Source organism: Uranotaenia lowii, chromosome 2, assembly GCF_029784155.1.
Source record: "Uranotaenia lowii strain MFRU-FL chromosome 2, ASM2978415v1, whole genome shotgun sequence".
Classification (NCBI taxonomy): Eukaryota; Metazoa; Arthropoda; class Insecta; order Diptera; family Culicidae; genus Uranotaenia; species Uranotaenia lowii.
The window spans coordinates 5,482,763-5,499,617 of NC_073692.1; the positions used below are offsets into that span (position 1 = coordinate 5,482,763).

General features: G+C 32.0%; 2 protein-coding genes across 2 annotated transcripts; one reads left to right on the forward strand and one right to left on the reverse strand.

Moving 5' to 3' along the window:
- Positions 1 to 425: 425 nt before the first annotated feature.
- Positions 426 to 1,529, forward strand: LOC129749417 (uncharacterized protein K02A2.6-like). The gene has a single exon (XM_055744391.1). It carries the CDS (start codon positions 426 to 428, stop codon positions 1,527 to 1,529), a length of 1,104 nt encoding a protein of 367 aa, XP_055600366.1.
- Positions 1,530 to 3,192: 1,663 nt separating this feature from the next.
- LOC129748609 (odorant receptor Or2-like) lies at positions 3,193 to 4,956 on the reverse strand. The gene is made up of 6 exons (XM_055743270.1): positions 4,561 to 4,956; positions 4,097 to 4,500; positions 3,928 to 4,027; positions 3,764 to 3,865; positions 3,561 to 3,671; positions 3,193 to 3,501 (listed from the first exon to the last, which is right to left on the reverse strand). The coding sequence occupies exons 1-6, from the start codon at positions 4,870 to 4,872 to the stop codon at positions 3,400 to 3,402; spliced, it is 1,131 nt and encodes a 376-aa protein (XP_055599245.1). The 5' UTR covers positions 4,873 to 4,956; the 3' UTR covers positions 3,193 to 3,399.
- Between the last annotated feature and the right edge of the window lie 11,899 nt (positions 4,957 to 16,855).

Sequence of the window (16,855 nt, forward strand, 5' to 3'; positions counted from 1 at the left end):
TGGAGAAGTTCAAATTTTATTTATTAGGAAAACGATTTCAGCTCATCTCAGACTGCAAAGCATTGAAATTTTTTTTTAGTCCACGCTCAGGTCCTTGTCCCCGTATTGAACGCTGGGTGCTGCGTATCCAATCTTTCGACTATGAGGTCATCTATGAACCGAGTGCGACGAACCTCGCAGATGCTTTATCGCGTCTTTCGTCAACAAAAGCAGAACCTTTCGATACCAAAGCCGAACTTTACGTACACCAATTAGCAACACATGCCGTCCCTCATGCTATTAGTTTAGAAGATGTTGTACAAGCCACAGGAGAAGATGAGCTGCTTCAGGAACTTTTGAAAAATTTGAACTCGGAAACATGGACTGACAACTTAAAGCATTTTAAACCATTTAAATCAGAAATTCATTCCTCCCAAGGCGCAATAATGCAAGGCGATCGTTTGGTTATACCATCGAAGCTTCAGCAACAGATATTAGCTTGTGCACACGATGGTCACCCAGGAATTTGTTTAATGAAAAGGAGACTGCGAAAGAAAGTGTGGTGGCCTAAAATGGATGATCAAATAGAAAGTTTTGTGAAAAAGTGCCATCCATGCACGTTGGTATCCTCATCGGGACCTCCAGAACCTATGAAAAGAGCAGTAGATTTTTCAGGTCCTCTTCCATGTGGTCACAACTTACTCGTCATGATAGATTACTACAGTCGATTCGCCGAAGTGGTAGTTATGAAACAAATAACAGCTGATTTAACGATAAAGGCTTTATTCGAAACGTTCAGTCGATTTGGAATACCTGAAACATTGCGTACGGATCAAGGGCCGCAGTTCGTAAGCGAAGCTTTGGCAACATTCTGCAAAGAATACTGCATATCACATCAGAAAACAGCTCCTTATTGGCCCCAAGCAAATGGGGAAGTAGAGAGGTTTAATAGAAGTATATTAAAACGTTTGAAGATTTGTCAAGAAATTGTTAAAGCTGATTGGAAACGGGAACTTAGAAACTTTCTGCTTATGTATAACTCAACGCCTCACTCAATCACTGGGACCGCTCCATCTGCCTTGATGTTTGGGAGAGTCTTGCGGGATAAGCTTCCCACTATATACACGGATCCAAAGATAACAGATGAAAGTATCAGAGACCGCGATTGGGAACGAAAACTACAAGTTGCTGAAACCGTTGATATCCGAAGGGGAGCCAAGCCGTCAGCTTTGAAAGAGGGACACGTGGTAGTGGCAAAACGTATGCAGAAGGATCATAAATTGTCCAGTAACTTCCATCCTGAAAAACTCAAGATTTTGAGCCGTACGAATACAGACGTGGAGCTGCAATCCGAAAAAACGGGGAAAGTTTATCATCGGAATGTTGCTCACTTAAAACCGATGTCTCAGGATTCCGGACAAACAGACCAGACAATCAACAAAGAAACATCTTCATTTGAACCCCAACCAACTAGAGAACAACGACCAACACGAGCACTGCAGAAACCAGGTTACCTACAGGACTACGTGGCTGAAGTATCTGACTTTTAAGAAAAGGGAGGATGTGATGTCCTGAGCGTGAGCTTTGGGTAAGGACTACCCGAAGTATGATATAACAGGTTAAGAGTGTAAGTGAAGATAGAGCAGTTCACAACTGACGTGCACTAATAAAGGTCCAACTTATAATCGCTCGTAAAAGTACGCGTGTTTTATTATTCGAGAAAGTCCGTATTTCATAATCACAATCAATTGGAATGAAACTCTAAGAGTATGAGTCATTGACTATTGGTCGGGAATTGGTATGTCAGTTTTTTTTCAGTCTGACTTTTGTCAGAGATTCATTCGGTATTTTGGTAAACTCATTCAGCTACCCAGTCAGTAACCCATTCAGTTATTCAGTCAGAAACCCATTCAGCTACCCATTTAGAAAACCAGTCTGAGAACATTGTCGGAGAATCATTCAGTATTTTGTCGGAAATGCATTCAGAAACCCAGTCAGAAACTCATTCAGAAACCTGTTAGAAAAATATTCAGAGTTTGTTGTCGGACAAACATAGAAAGCAATGTTCGAAAATGGTCAGAAATTAGTTGGAATGAAATGTATGTTTGAGACAGTATTTTATGTGTTTGTATTTTGGTCTGATATGTGTCGGAAGAGCTTGGGAACTAGCATGTTCGGCTCATGTCAGTTGTTGGGAGTCAGAGAGCTTGGAGAGCTCAGAATTTGAAAACAAAGGAAACAAGCCTGTACGCACGTATCCAGGCTAACACATGACGAAGGCGGACTACCAGATAGGTTGCAATCGAAAAAGGCAACGGCATAGGCGAGGTCGAAAGCGATGTGGGTCAACGGCAGGATGCACATCATAGCAACGAGCTCAGGTCATCTGTTGGGACGAAGTGCGGTACAAGGGCCCAAGAACATCAACAGCGGTTGGCCCAACAAGGAAGGTGTTGAAATGCATCCGTCCCGTCACCTTTCAAGGCGGGCGGCATGTTCTGGAACTAACGAGTTGCGTTGAACCACCCTAACACCAGAAAAGGCTCAGTAGCAACATGGCGATGCTGCGCGCATTAACGGCGGTAATGCGCGCCAAAATCATCGGTTTTCCTCGGACACGAAGAGGTTTTTCCCAAGGATCGAGCCACCGTCGATTCCCAGCCAACCACCATCGGAGACGGACCACGGTAACAAAGTCAGCGGCTTTTGGAGCCAAGTCAGAGGCCAGCATGGCCATAGTCAGAGGTCCAAAAGGGACCATAATTTGTGTCGGAAAGTCTATAATTGTTGTTAGTCTAAGTTGTTTGAAGTTCGGTAAAATACAGTCCACTTTGTTAATGTTTTATGAAATTGAGTGAGTGGGTTTATTCTACAAAGAAAGGTCTGATGCTATCGATTCACGCCGTCAGGGGCGATCCTGAACAAATAGAGAAAAAGAACAGTAGAGTAGAGTAATAAAGTAAAGTAGAGTAGAGTTAAGTAGAGTAGATGAGAGTAAAATACAGTTGTATAAAGTAGAGTAGAGTTGAGTATTGTAGATTAGGCTAGAGTGAACTAGAGTAGAATAGAGAAAGGAAGAGTTAAGGGTAGAGCAGAGTTAATCTAAACTACCCTGTAAAACAAGCCTACCCTCGGACGGCTAGCTTGAGTCCTGTCCTGGCACATCATTGAAAGGTGTTGAAAAAAATCGGAACGATCCGTTTTGTGGTGCTAACTAGAATTCATTTTATTTTATCGCGTGAGATAACTGTGGCGTGCGTGACTAAACCTCCAAAGCCGGACTCAGACAAAACATCTGTTGACCTTTGCGACTGCTGTAGGTGCATCGCAGCGCAGGGACGTAGCAAGGTTAGTTATAACTTTAAGCAGACCAAAAATGTGTTGAGTGAGTGTATCTGTTTGAGATAAGATGTGCCCACTTTAATTGTAAACACGCCTAAGCAGAGTAAAGTACGAGTAGGATGCATTCAGCAGGGCCTGGAACATCTCCAAAGTCATCGGAAAAACGTTTCCAACCTTGATCTGGAAGGAAAAGAAGGTGAAAAGTTTGATTTGACGATGCCAAGGAATGAATATGATACCGCCAACGGTTGTTGAGCACGAGCTATCATGAACATAATTGATTTTTTGGATGGTACGCTAAAGTTAAGCCAGGCACTGTTGTAGTACATCGCATCCCCGATTTCCAAACTCTTTGAGTAGGACAATTAAACCGTCGCAAAAAGTCATTGGAAAAGTAAATTTACATCATTTTAAACAACTGTAAATCTATTCAATAGCTTACCTGTTCACGAATCTCATTCGAATGCCAATAGAGAGCATACATCTGCGACAGAATCATGAATATGTACGAGCCAATCATTGTCATCTGGGCCAGTTGATTGCTCTGGATAACATGAGGATTAGTAAACGTAAGTTTAGCATTGAAGCATATCTACTTATACTCACGATGCTGAGCAGAAAAAGTAGAGCACAAAGCATCAACCCGAAGGACAAAAATTCAAGCAGAAAAATGTAGGTTACCAGTCCGTTCAAATCAGCAACGTATCTGAATGTAAGCGGAAGCCATGATTTTTTTTTGAGTGAATCAAAAGCTAAGGAAAAATTCAAAGCCTACTTGATGACATCTTTATGCTTTCGGAAACATTCTTTCAGTTTGGCAAGCAGCGAACTTTCGGAGTCATTGAACTGTTGGATCCGTTCCAGCGACCGTTTCAATGCGGAAATCCGGACCAGTCCGAATAGGGCGCTGGTGCAGTAGAAGCTGGTAAAAGGGATATACATACAGCACGCCGGAATTGTGAGATAAATTTGGAGCGCGAACACAATCTCGTAGATGGGACTGGCATGGACATCGACCCCGGGCACAAACATCCCATAGGGCAGGCCGTTGCCCGGCGAAAACAGTGGGTAGGTCACGAAACAGGCACTAATGAACGCCCCGAGCCAGAGATTGGATTTCGATAAAATTTGGCCGCGCCGAGTCAACTGTTCCAGCAGCAGCCGAACGTCGTTCCGTTTCTGTTGGGTAGAATCTGATATGTAAAAGAGTAATCAACTAATCAACCAGCTTAGATGCACCTCCAAGACTGAGTATTCATTGGCAATCTCCTCCAAGAACTGTTCGAACTTGTCCCGATTGATCATCAGAAAAGTGGTCCTCAGCACCAGGTTGAAATAAAGCACCGTAAAATAGCCATCAATGATGATTGTATTCATGTCGCCCTGCCCAGAGAAAATAACATTGAACAGGTTCGCGAACATAAACGCATTAAGGACCGTCACCGGGACGCATCCGACCAAGTACATGTACCACTTGGGCCGCTGCAGATAGCCCCAGAATTGCCAAACTCGAACGTTTACACTGATAATGGGACAGTTTTCCATCAACATTTTGTCGAACTCTATGCGAACGGCCTCGTCGCCTCAATGCTTTTGTACTATCCAAATTGGTCCCGATTCCCGCCCTCTTCCGGGAATCACTGTAATCAACCAAATTGATTAGGCGTGCAATCGAGAGGGACCATCCAGAGCCACGAGCCAGATGTAGACAGGGAAACCCTCGATTATGCTGAATTTACAACTGCCCACAACTAACCAAGTAGGCTGGGATGCGATGCACATGTCCGAACTGCACTCAAAGGTACCCCTACTTCAATTAATGACCGGGTTGCTGGGATTGTGAAATGCTGCGGAAAATTGTGGGTTGGAAATCAGCGTGCGATGGAATTTACAAGCACACCCCAAAAGCGTGGAAAATGCTTGCAAGGTTGATGATTTGAAAATTAAACAGTTTTTTCTGAAATCTCCACCGAAAGAGTGTTCAACATTTAAAGTTTTAACTAGGTTCATAAATTTGACAGTTTTGAAAATCTTGAAATTTTTTTTCTATTTTGACAACTTTGACAATTTTGACAATTTTGACAATTTTGTCAACTTTGACAATTTTGACAATTTTGACAATTTTGATAATTTTGACAATTTTGACAATTTCGACAATTTTGACAATTTTGACAATTTTGACAATTTTGACAATTTTGACAATTTTGACGATTTTGTCAATTTTGACAATTTTGACAATTTTGAAAATTTTGACAATTTTGACAATTTTGAAAATTTTGACAATTTTGACAATTTTGACAATTTTGACAATTTTGACAATTTTGACAATTTTGACAATTTTGACAATTTTGACAATTTTGACAATTTTGACAATTTTGACAATTTTGACAATTTTGACAATTTTGACAATTTTGACAATTTTGACAATTTTGACAATTTTGACAATTTTGACAATTTTGACAATTTTGACAATTTTGACAATTTTGAAAATTTTGACAATTTTGACAATTTTGACAATTTTGACAATTTTGACAATTTTGACAAGTTTGACAATTTTGACAATTTTGACAATTTTGACAATTTTGCCAATTTTGACAATTTTGCCAATTTTGACAATTTTGACAATTTTGACAATTTTGACAATTTGACAATTTTGACAATTTTGACAATTTTGAATATTTTGTCAATTTTGTCAATTTTGTCAATTTTGTCAATTTTGTCAGTTTTGTCAATTTTGTCAATTTTGTCAATTTTGTCAATTTGGTCAATTTTGTCAATTTTGTCAGTTTTGTCATTATTGTCAATTTTGTCAATTTTGTCAATTTTGTCAATTTTGTCAATTTTGTTAATTTTGTCAATTTTGTCAATTTTGTCAATTTTGTCAATTTTGTCAATTTTGTCAATTTTGTCAATTTTGTCAATTTTGTCAATTTTGTCAATTTTGTCAATTTTGTCAATTTTGTCAATTTTGTCAATTTTGTCAATTTTGTCAATTTTGTCAATTTTGTCAATTTTGTCAATTTTGTCAATTTTGTCAATTTTGTCAATTTTGTCAATTTTGTCAATTTTGTCAATTTTGTCAATTTTGTCAATTTTGTCAATTTTGTCAATTTTGTCAATTTTGTCAATTTTGTCAATTTTGTCAATTTTGTCAATTTTGTCAATTTTGTCAATTTTGTCAATTTTGTCAATTTTGTCAATTTTGTCAATTTTGTCAATTTTGTCAATTTTGTCAATTTTGTCAGTTTTGTCAATTTTGTCAATTTTGTCAATTTTGTCAATTTTGTCAATTTTGTCAATTTTGTCAATTTTGTCAATTTTGTCAATTTTGTCAATTTTGTCAATTTTGTCAATTTTGTCTATTTTGTCAATTTTGTCAATTTTGTCAATTTTGTCAATTTTGTCAATTTTGTCAATTTTGTCAATTTTGTCAATTTTGTCAATTTTGTCAATTTTGTCAATTTTGTCAATTTTGTCAATTTTGACAATTTTGACAATTTTGACAATTTTGACAATTTTGACAATTTTGAAAATTTTGACAATTTTGACAATTTTGACAATTTTGACAAGTTTGACAATTTTGACAATTTTGACAATTTTGACAATTTTGACAATTTTGCCAATTTTGACAATTTTGACAATTTTGACAATTTTGACAATTTTGACAATTTTGACAATTTTGACAATTTTGACAATTTTGACAATTTTGACAATTTTGACAAATTTGACAATTTTGACAATTTTGACAATTTTGACAATTTTGACAATTTTGAAAATTTTGACAATTTTGACAATTTTGACAATTTTGACAATTTTGACAATTTTGACAAGTTTGACAATTTTGACAATTTTGACAATTTTGACAATTTTGACAATTTTGCCAATTTTGACAATTTTGACAATTTTGACAATTTTGACAATTTTGACAATTTGACAATTTTGACAATTTTGACAATTTTGAATATTTTGTCAATTTTGTCAATTTCGTCAATTTTGTCAATTTTGTCAGTTTTGTCAATTTTGTCAATTTTGTCAATTTTGTCAATTTAGTCAATTTGGTCAATTTTGTCAATTTTGTCAGTTTTGTCATTATTGTCAATTTTGTCAATTTTGTCAATTTTGTCAATTTTGTCAATTTTGTTAATATTGTCAATTTTGTCAATTTTGTCAATTTTGTCAATTTTGTTCAATTTTGTCAATTTTGACAATTTTGACAATTTTGCCAATTTTGACAATTTTGACAATTTTGACAATTTTGACAATTTTGACAATTTTGACAATTTTGACAATTTGACAATTTTGACAATTTTGACAATTTTGAATATTTTGTCAATTTTGTCAATTTCGTCAATTTTGTCAATTTTGTCAGTTTTGTCAATTTTGTCAATTTTGTCAATTTTGTCAATTTTGTCAATTTGGTCAATTTTGTCAATTTTGTCAGTTTTGTCATTATTGTCAATTTTGTCAATTTTGTCAATTTTGTCAATTTTGTCAATTTTGTTAATTTTGTCAATTTTGTCAATTTTGTCAATTTTGTCAATTTTGTCAATTTTGTCAATTTTGTCGATTTTGTCAATTTTGTCAATTTTGTCAATTTTGTCAATTTTGTCAATTTTGTCAATTTTGTCAATTTTGTCAATTTTGTCAATTTTGTCAATTTTGTCAATTTTGTCAATTTTGTCAATTTTGTCAATTTTGTCAATTTTGTCAATTTTGTCAATTTTGTCAATTTTGTCAATTTTGTCAATTTTGTCAATTTTGTCAATTTTGTCAATTTTGTCAATTTTGTCAATTTTGTCAATTTTGTCAATTTTGTCAATTTTGTCAATTTTGTCAATTTTGTCAATTTTGTCAATTTTGTCAATTTTGTCAATTTTGTCAATTTTGTCAATTTTGTCAATTTTGTCAATTTTGTCAATTTTGTCTATTTTGTCAATTTTGTCAATTTTGTCAATTTTGTCAATTTTGTCAATTTTGTCAATTTTGTCAATTTTGTCAATTTTGTCAATTTTGTCAATTTTGTCAATTTTGTCAATTTTGTCAATTTTGTCAATTTTGACAATTTTGACAATTTTGACAATTTTGACAATTTTGACAATTTTGAAAATTTTGACAATTTTGACAATTTTGACAATTTTGACAATTTTGACAATTTTGACAAGTTTGACAATTTTGACAATTTTGACAATTTTGACAATTTTGACAATTTTGCCAATTTTGACAATTTTGACAATTTTGACAATTTTGACAATTTTGACAATTTTGACAATTTTGACAATTTTGACAATTTTGACAATTTTGACAATTTTGACAATTTTAACAATTTTGACAATTTTGACAATTTTGACAATTTTGACAATTTTGACAATTTTGACAATTTTGACAATTTTGACAATTTTGACAAGTTTGACAATTTTGACAATTTTGACAATTTTGACAATTTTGCCAATTTTGACAATTTTGACAATTTTGACAATTTTGACAATTTTGACAATTTGACAATTTTGACAATTTTGACAATTTTGAATATTTTGTCAATTTTGTCAATTTCGTCAATTTTGTCAATTTTGTCAGTTTTGTCAATTTTGTCAATTTTGTCAATTTTGTCAATTTAGTCAATTTGGTCAATTTTGTCAATTTTGTCAGTTTTGTCATTATTGTCAATTTTGTCAATTTTGTCATTTTTGTCAATTTTGTCAATTTTGTTAATTTTGTCAATTTTGTCAATTTTGTCAATTTTGTCAATTTTGTTCAATTTTGTCAATTTTGTCAATTTTGTCAATTTTGTCAATTTTGTCAATTTTGTCAATTTTGTCAATTTTGTCAATTTTGTCAATTTTGTCAATTTTGTCAATTTTGTCAATTTTGTCAATTTTGTCAATTTTGTCAATTTTGTCAATTTTGTCAATTTTGTCAATTTTGTCAATTTTGTCAATTTTGTCAATTTTGTCAATTTTGTCAATTTTGTCAATTTTGTCAATTTTGTCAATTTTGTCAATTTTGTCAATTTTGTCAATTTTGTCAATTTTGTCAATTTTGTCAATTTTGTCAATTTTGTCAATTTGTTCAATTTTGTCAATTTTGTCCATATTGTCAATTTTGTCAATTTTGTCAATTTTGTCAACTTTGTCAATTTTGTCAATTTTATCAATTTTGTCAATTTTGTCAATTTTGTCAATTTTGTCAATTTTGTCAATTTTGTCAATTTTGTCAATTTTGTCAATTTTGTCAATTTTGTCAATTTTGTCAATTTTGTCAATTTTGTCAATTTTGTCAATTTTGTCAATTTTGTCAATTTTGTCAATTTTGTCAATTTTGTCAATTTTGTCAATTTTGTCAATTTTGTCAATTTTGTCAATTTTGTCAATTTTGTCAATTTTGTCAATTTTGTCAATTTTGTCAATTTTGTCAATTTTGTCAATTTTGTCAATTTTGTCCATTTTGTCAATTTTGTCAATTTTGTCAATTTTGTCAATTTTGTCAATTTTGTCAATTTTGTCAATTTTGTCAATTTTGTCAATTTTGTCAATTTTGTCAATTTTGTCAATTTTGTCAATTTTGTCAATTTTGTCAATTTTGTCAATTTTGTCAATTTTGTCAATTTTGTCAATTTTGTCAATTTTGTCAATTTTGTCAATTTTGTCAATTTTGTCAATTTTGTCAATTTTGTCAATTTTGTCTATTTTGTCAATTTTGTCAATTTTGTCAATTTTGTCAATTTTGTCAATTTTGTCAATTTTGTCAATTTTGTCAATTTTGTCAATTTTGTCAATTTTTTCAATTTTGTCAATTTTGTCAATTTTGTCAATTTTGTCAATTTTGTCAATTTTGTCAATTTTGTCAATTTTGTCAATTTTGTCAATTTTGTCAATTTTGTCAATTTTGTCAATTTTGTCAATTTTGTCAATTTTGTCAATTTTGTCAATTTTGTCAATTTTGTCAATTTTGTCAATTTTGTCAATTTTGTCAATTTTGTCAATTTTGTCAATTTTGTCAATTTTGTCAATTTTGTCAATTTTGTCAATTTTGTCAATTTTGTCAATTTTGTCAATTTTGTCAATTTTGTCAATTTTGTCAATTTTGTCAATTTTGTCAATTTTGTCAATTTTGTCAATTTTGTCAATTTTGTCAATTTTGTCAATTTTGTCAATTTTGTCAATTTTGACAATTTTGACAATTTTGACAATTTTGACAATTTTGACAATTTTGACAATTTTGACAATTTTGACAATTTTGACAATGTTGACAATTTTGACAATTTTGACAATTTTGACAATTTTGATAATTTTGACAATTTTGACAATTTTGACAATTTTGACAATTTTGACAATTTTGTCAATTTTGACAATTTTGACAATTTTGACAATTTTGACAATTTTTACAATTTTGACAATTTTGACAATTTTTACAATTTTGACAATTTTGACAATTTTGACAATTTTGACAATTTTGACAATTTTGACAATTTTGACAATTTTGACAATTTTGACAATTTTGACAATTTTGACAATTTTGACAATTTTGACAATTTTGACTATTTTGACAATTTTGACAATTTTGACAATTTTGACAATTTTGACAATTTTGAAAATTTTGAAAATTTTGACAATTTTGACAATTTTGACAATTTTGACAATTTTGACAATTTTGACAATTTTGACAATTTTGACAATTTTGACAATTTTGACAATTTTGACAATTTTGACAATTTTGACAATTTTGACAATTTTGACAATTTTGACAATTTTGACAATTTTGACAATTTTTACAATTTTGACAATTTTTACAATTTTGACAATTTTGACAATTTTGACAATTTTGACAATTTTGACAATTTTGACAATTTTGACAATTTTGACAATTTTGACAATTTTGACAATTTCGACAATTTTGTCAATTTTGTCAATTTTGTCAATTTTGTCAATTTTGTCAATTTTGTCAATTTTGTCAATTTTGTCAATTTTGTCAATTTTGTCAATTTTGTCAATTTTGTCAATTTTGTCAATTTTGTCAATTTTGTCATTTTTGTCAATTTTGTCAATATTGTCAATATTGTCAATTTTGTCAATTTTGTCAATTTTGTCAATTTTGTCAATTTTGTCAATTTTGTCAATTTTGTCAATTTTGTCAATTTTGTCTATTTTGTCAATTTTGTCAATTTTGTCAATTCTGTCAATTCTGTCAATTTTGTCCATTTTGTCAATTTTGTCAATTTTGTCAATTTTATCAAATTTGTTAATTTTGTCAATTTTGTCAATTTTGTCAATTTTGTCAATTTTGTCAATTTTGTCAATTTTGTCAATTTTGTCAATTTTGTCAATTTTGTCAATTTTGTAAATTTTGTCAATTTTGTCAATTTTGTCAATTTTGTCAATTTTGTCAATTTTGTCAATTTTGCAATTTTGTCAATTTTGTCAATTTTGTCAATTTTGTCAATTTCGTTTATTTCGTCAATTTTGTCAATTTTGTCAATTTTGTCAATTTTGTCAATTTTGTCAATTTTGTCAATTTTGTCAATTTTGCCAATTTTGTCAATTTTGTCAATTTTGTCAATTTTGTCAATTTTGTCAATTTTGTCAATTTTGTCAATTTTGTCAATTTTGTCAATTTTGTCAATTTTGTCAATTTTGTCAATTTTGACAATTTTGACAATTTTGACAATTTTGTCAATTTTGTCAATTTTGACAATTTTGACAATTTTGACAATTTTGACAATTTTGACAATTTTGACAATTTTGACAATTTTGACAATTTTGACAATTTTGACAATGTTGACAATTTTGACAATTTTGACAATTTTGACAATTTTGATAATTTTGACAATTTTGACAATTTTGACAATTTTGACAATTTTGACAATTTTGTCAATTTTGACAATTTTGACAATTTTGACAATTTTGACAATTTTGACAATTTTGACAATTTTGACAATTTTGACTATTTTGACAATTTTGACAATTTTGACAATTTTGACAATTTTGACAATTTTGACAATTTTGACAATTTTGACAATTTTGACAATTTTGACAATTTTGACAATTTTGACAATTTTGACAATTTTGACAATTTTGACAATTTTGACAATTTTGACAATTTTGACAATTTTGACAATTTTGACAATTTTGACAATTTTGACTATTTTGACAATTTTGACAATTTTGACAATTTTGACAATTTTGACAATTTTGAAAATTTTGAAAATTTTGACAATTTTGACAATTTTGACAATTTTGACAATTTTGACAATTTTGACAATTTTGACAATTTTGACAATTTTGACAATTTTGACAATTTTGACAATTTTGACAATTTTGACAATTTTGACAATTTTGACAATTTTGACAATTTTGACAATTTTGACAATTTTGACAATTTTGACAATTTTGACAATTTTGACAATTTTGACAATTTTGACAATTTTGACAATTTTGACAATTTTGACAATTTTGACAATTTTGACAATTTTGACAATTTTTACAATTTTGACAATTTTTACAATTTTGACAATTTTGACAATTTTGACAATTTTGACAATTTTGACAATTTTGACAATTTTGACAATTTTGACAATTTTGACAATTTCGACAATTTTGTCAATTTTGTCAATTTTGTCAATTTTGTCAATTTTGTCAATTTTGTCAATTTTGTCAATTTTGTCAATTTTGTCAATTTTGTCAATTTTGTCAATTTTGTCAATTTTGTCAATTTTGTCAATTTTGTCAATTTTGTCATTTTTGTCAATTTTGTCAATATTGTCGATATTGTCAATTTTGTCAATTTTGTCAATTTTGTCAATTTTGTCAATTTTGTCAATTTTGTCAATTTTGTCAATTTTGTCAATTTTGTCTATTTTGTCAATTTTGTCAATTTTGTCAATTGTGTCAATTCTGTCAATTTTGTCCATTTTGTCAATTTTGTCAATTTTGTCAATTTTATCAAATTTGTTAATTTTGTCAATTTTGTCAATTTTGTCAATTTTGTCAATTTTGTCAATTTTGTCAATTTTGTCAATTTTGTCAATTTTGTCAATTTTGTCAATTTTGTCAATTTTGTCAATTTTGTCAATTTTGTAAATTTTGTCAATTTTGTCAATTTTGTCAATTTTGTCAATTTTGTCAATTTTGTCAATTTTGCAATTTTGTCAATTTTGTCAATTTTGTCAATTTTGTCAATTTTGTCAATTTCGTTTATTTCGTCAATTTTGTCAATTTTGTCAATTTTGTCAATTTTGTCAATTTTGTCAATTTTGTCAATTTTGCAATTTTGTCAATTTTGTCAATTTTGTCAATTTTGTCAATTTTTTCAATTTCGTTAATTTCGTCAATTTTGTCAATTTTGTCAACTATGCTAATTTTGTCAATACAAGTTTGCAATAGATTTTTATACGCTAAGCCAGTAGGTAAGTAGTGATATTCTATAGAACTTGCACGAAACTTAAATGCTCATCTATTATTTTATGGTTTCACACCACAGACAACGAGACGACTTCTTCTTCAAGACAGTTTCAAAGATTCAAAAAACATTCTGGACAATTAAAACGAAAAATCACTGTAAATAGAATGTACAGTTTTTAACATATAAATAGCTTTATGTTTTTACTGTCCTCAACATTGAATTATACAATATTTGTTTTGTCTTGTCCTCATAATATCAAAACAGTTAGAAGTGAGAAATCAGATAAGCTGATACAATAATTAATCAAACATTTTGTAAGCTTTTCCAACTCGCCAGATTCCTTGATAAAGGCAAAATAAACATGCCGTAGTAAATTAACATCGTCTTATAATTTTTTGAGACTGAAATCGCCGCGAAACTTTTTCAACATTACTGGATCAGTTGATAGGAAATTTAAATATTGTTTTGTTTTTGATAAACCTACCACTAATGAAAAGGGTAGGAAATTTTAATTTTGAATTTGCATTTATTGAATCTTATTTCAATGACCTACATATGTATTTATAAAAGCTTAACCTCAGTTAATTAATGTACCTATAATTTTAATTTAGTCCTAGGAGGATAAATATAATGATAACTACTATCTGCTTAACATCCTTTGTCAAAGAAGTTCTCGGTTATAATTTACACATTACATCATTCCACATATGAATGAATAACTAAATCAATACTTAAGCTCTATAAATTTCTACATCATATAAGACTTTTAGTAGTACAGTTTCGGAGGAAAAAATCGTCATTTCTTTCTTATCCCGTGAGTTGAAAGAGTAAAAATTTATTTTGATTTGCACAAATTTGCTTAAAATCAACATCATTTTTTTAATTTTTAACAATATTAGCAAATGAGATTGTCATCAGTAATGTTTAACCTTAACGAAACAGATAATCACAATCCTTCAAAAAGCCGATGATATTCAAGCTTTTGAACCTTTCTGCTAGATTAAACAAATTACCATAAGCAAAGTCATGATCACCATTTAAAAGTTTTCTTAGAGTAAGCAAATCACGCGTTTTTATCCTATCGTCAATAGGACACCCGACAATGTGCTCCACTATGAGCTTAAACGCCTTTACATTGTCGAGTTTAACAGGCAAATGAACTGTGGAAACGTTCAAGCAACGATTTTTAGCATGCTTCAGTAACACCTCCAAGGATTCGTTGCTTTCATTCAAGATAGCCGCTTCGAAAATATCGTAACCCGAACTGTCACGGATCGTGATGTCTGCATCGGCTTCTAGAAATTGTTCTACCATTCGAGCGTAATTGTAGCTTACAGCAGTAAATATAGGCGGATCTTGAGTATTTATGTGTTCGGGATATTTCTTCAAGAGAAACTCCAAAACATCGTACCGTTTATTTTGAATGGCCAATCCGAATGGAAGAAAGGCGTTCGTGTTCGTCAAGCTCGTATCGACACCTGCGACATCAAGAAGGAATTCGATAGTTTCTTTGCAGCCGAATATGAAGGCATTGACCAGCAGTGAAACTCCTCTGACGCCGATTTTATGGAAGACATGAATGCCGTCGACATCTCGCACGTCGTGCTTTTGGCAGTATCGCAAGATCGGTTCCATCTCTTTCCAGCTGAATTCAAGTTCTGTCGCCACGATCAGTCCGGTCCTTCCCAAGACGTCTTGTTTGCATAAATCTGCACCGTTCTCGATGAGAAAGAGAAACAGTTCGGCGTTGTTGATTTCTTGCATCCTATGCAGGATTGTTTTGCCTGACATGTCGACGTTGTTGAGAAGATTCTTCAATGGAGGCGATCCTCGAAGTCGGCTCGTCTCGAATGTTATGTAAGTCGAGTTGTAGCTGAAGAATACGTGTTTCGACTCGGTGGAGTTTTGTTCGATGGTGACGTTGCAAGCAAATAACGGACTTCGAGGGCGAGCTAGATTTTCGATGTCGCTACACAGCTGTTCAAGGGAAAACTCCTCGATTTGAACTAGTTGCTTCGAAAGTTCGTCTTCCGTTGTATTGAGCTTTTCTTTTTCTGTGAATGAGACAAGCTCGATTGAAGCCTTTCCATTTGAATAGATGATATCTTTTAGGAGTATACTTTCAGTGATGCTCTTTGGTAAAGACTTCAGATGATTGATAACATTATTGAGTGTGTGCAGCAAAGCAGCGGTGGTTGTTACCCGTTTTACTGAGTTTTCTAGATTGAAGACTCCTACAAACTTAAGAAAATAATCTTCGCTAAATTTGTCAATGTGTTCCAACTTCCGAAGTAACTTGAACCCGATGTCAACGTTGTAACGCAATAGATCGCTCAAAATTTCGACATTCATCTCACCACAAAGTTTGATGAACAAGTACACACGGTAATCAAAAAGAATCCTAGTCCATCGTTGTAACAATCCACTGCTCATTGACGGAACGTTGGAGTCGTCAAGATCGAAAAGTTGGTCGATCACTGTTCGAGCGATGCTACTGTGAGAGAATTCGATAGCTCGAGATAGAACACCAGGAGATTCCCAGAGATCCAGACCTCTGTCGAGGAGCCAATGAAACATTTTTTCATTTCCCTCAGCCGCACATACAGTAAGCAGCTGATGTGGATGCTCAGAACATTTGGAATAAACCTGTTCCAAAACCAAGACGTTCCCCTCCATTATAGCTAGCAGAAGCAAGTCAACTGTAACAGTCGCACCTTTCGCAATGAGGAATTCAACCATGTTCCACTTTTGGTAAGTGCCTGCATCCAGCAGCATATCGTCAATCAAATTCCACAGTTCCGGGTATCGTACGACAAAAAGTTCGACCATTTCGCATCTTCCACGCATCACACACTGCCTAGCGATGCTCGCAATAATCTCTTCGTCCATGTGTTTGTCGTATGTTTCCATGAAGTACTGCAGTAGTTCCAAGTTGTTGGTTACAATCGTATCGATTATGGTGGTTTCAGTTGGCACTTCTTTTTTCAAAACGTCTTCATCCAATCTGAGAGATCCAGCGCAATTGATGATGGTGAAGATGGAAGGATTGTTGTGGGAAGCTATGAAGTCGGTTACTTGTTGTTTGTTGAGCTTCTCAAACATGCGAGCAACAAGACTTCCTAACTCAAAGAACTTGCAA

Bases quoted from the DNA above. Each gene is read 5' to 3' on its own strand.
- LOC129748609 (XM_055743270.1), bottom strand. From the start codon at position 4,872: ATGTTGATGGAAAACTGTCCCATTATCAGTGTAAACGTTCGAGTTTGG. The intron at 4,028-4,096 runs GTAGGCTTTGAA...GCTTACATTCAG, and splicing joins AAGCATAAAGATGTCATCAA to ATACGTTGCTGATTTGAACG. The intron at 3,502-3,560 runs GTATCATATTCA...TTTTCCTTCCAG, and splicing joins GTGCTCAACAACCGTTGGCG to ATCAAGGTTGGAAACGTTTT.
- LOC129749417 (XM_055744391.1), top strand. From the start codon at position 426: ATGCAAGGCGATCGTTTGGTTATACCATCGAAGCTTCAGCAACAGATA.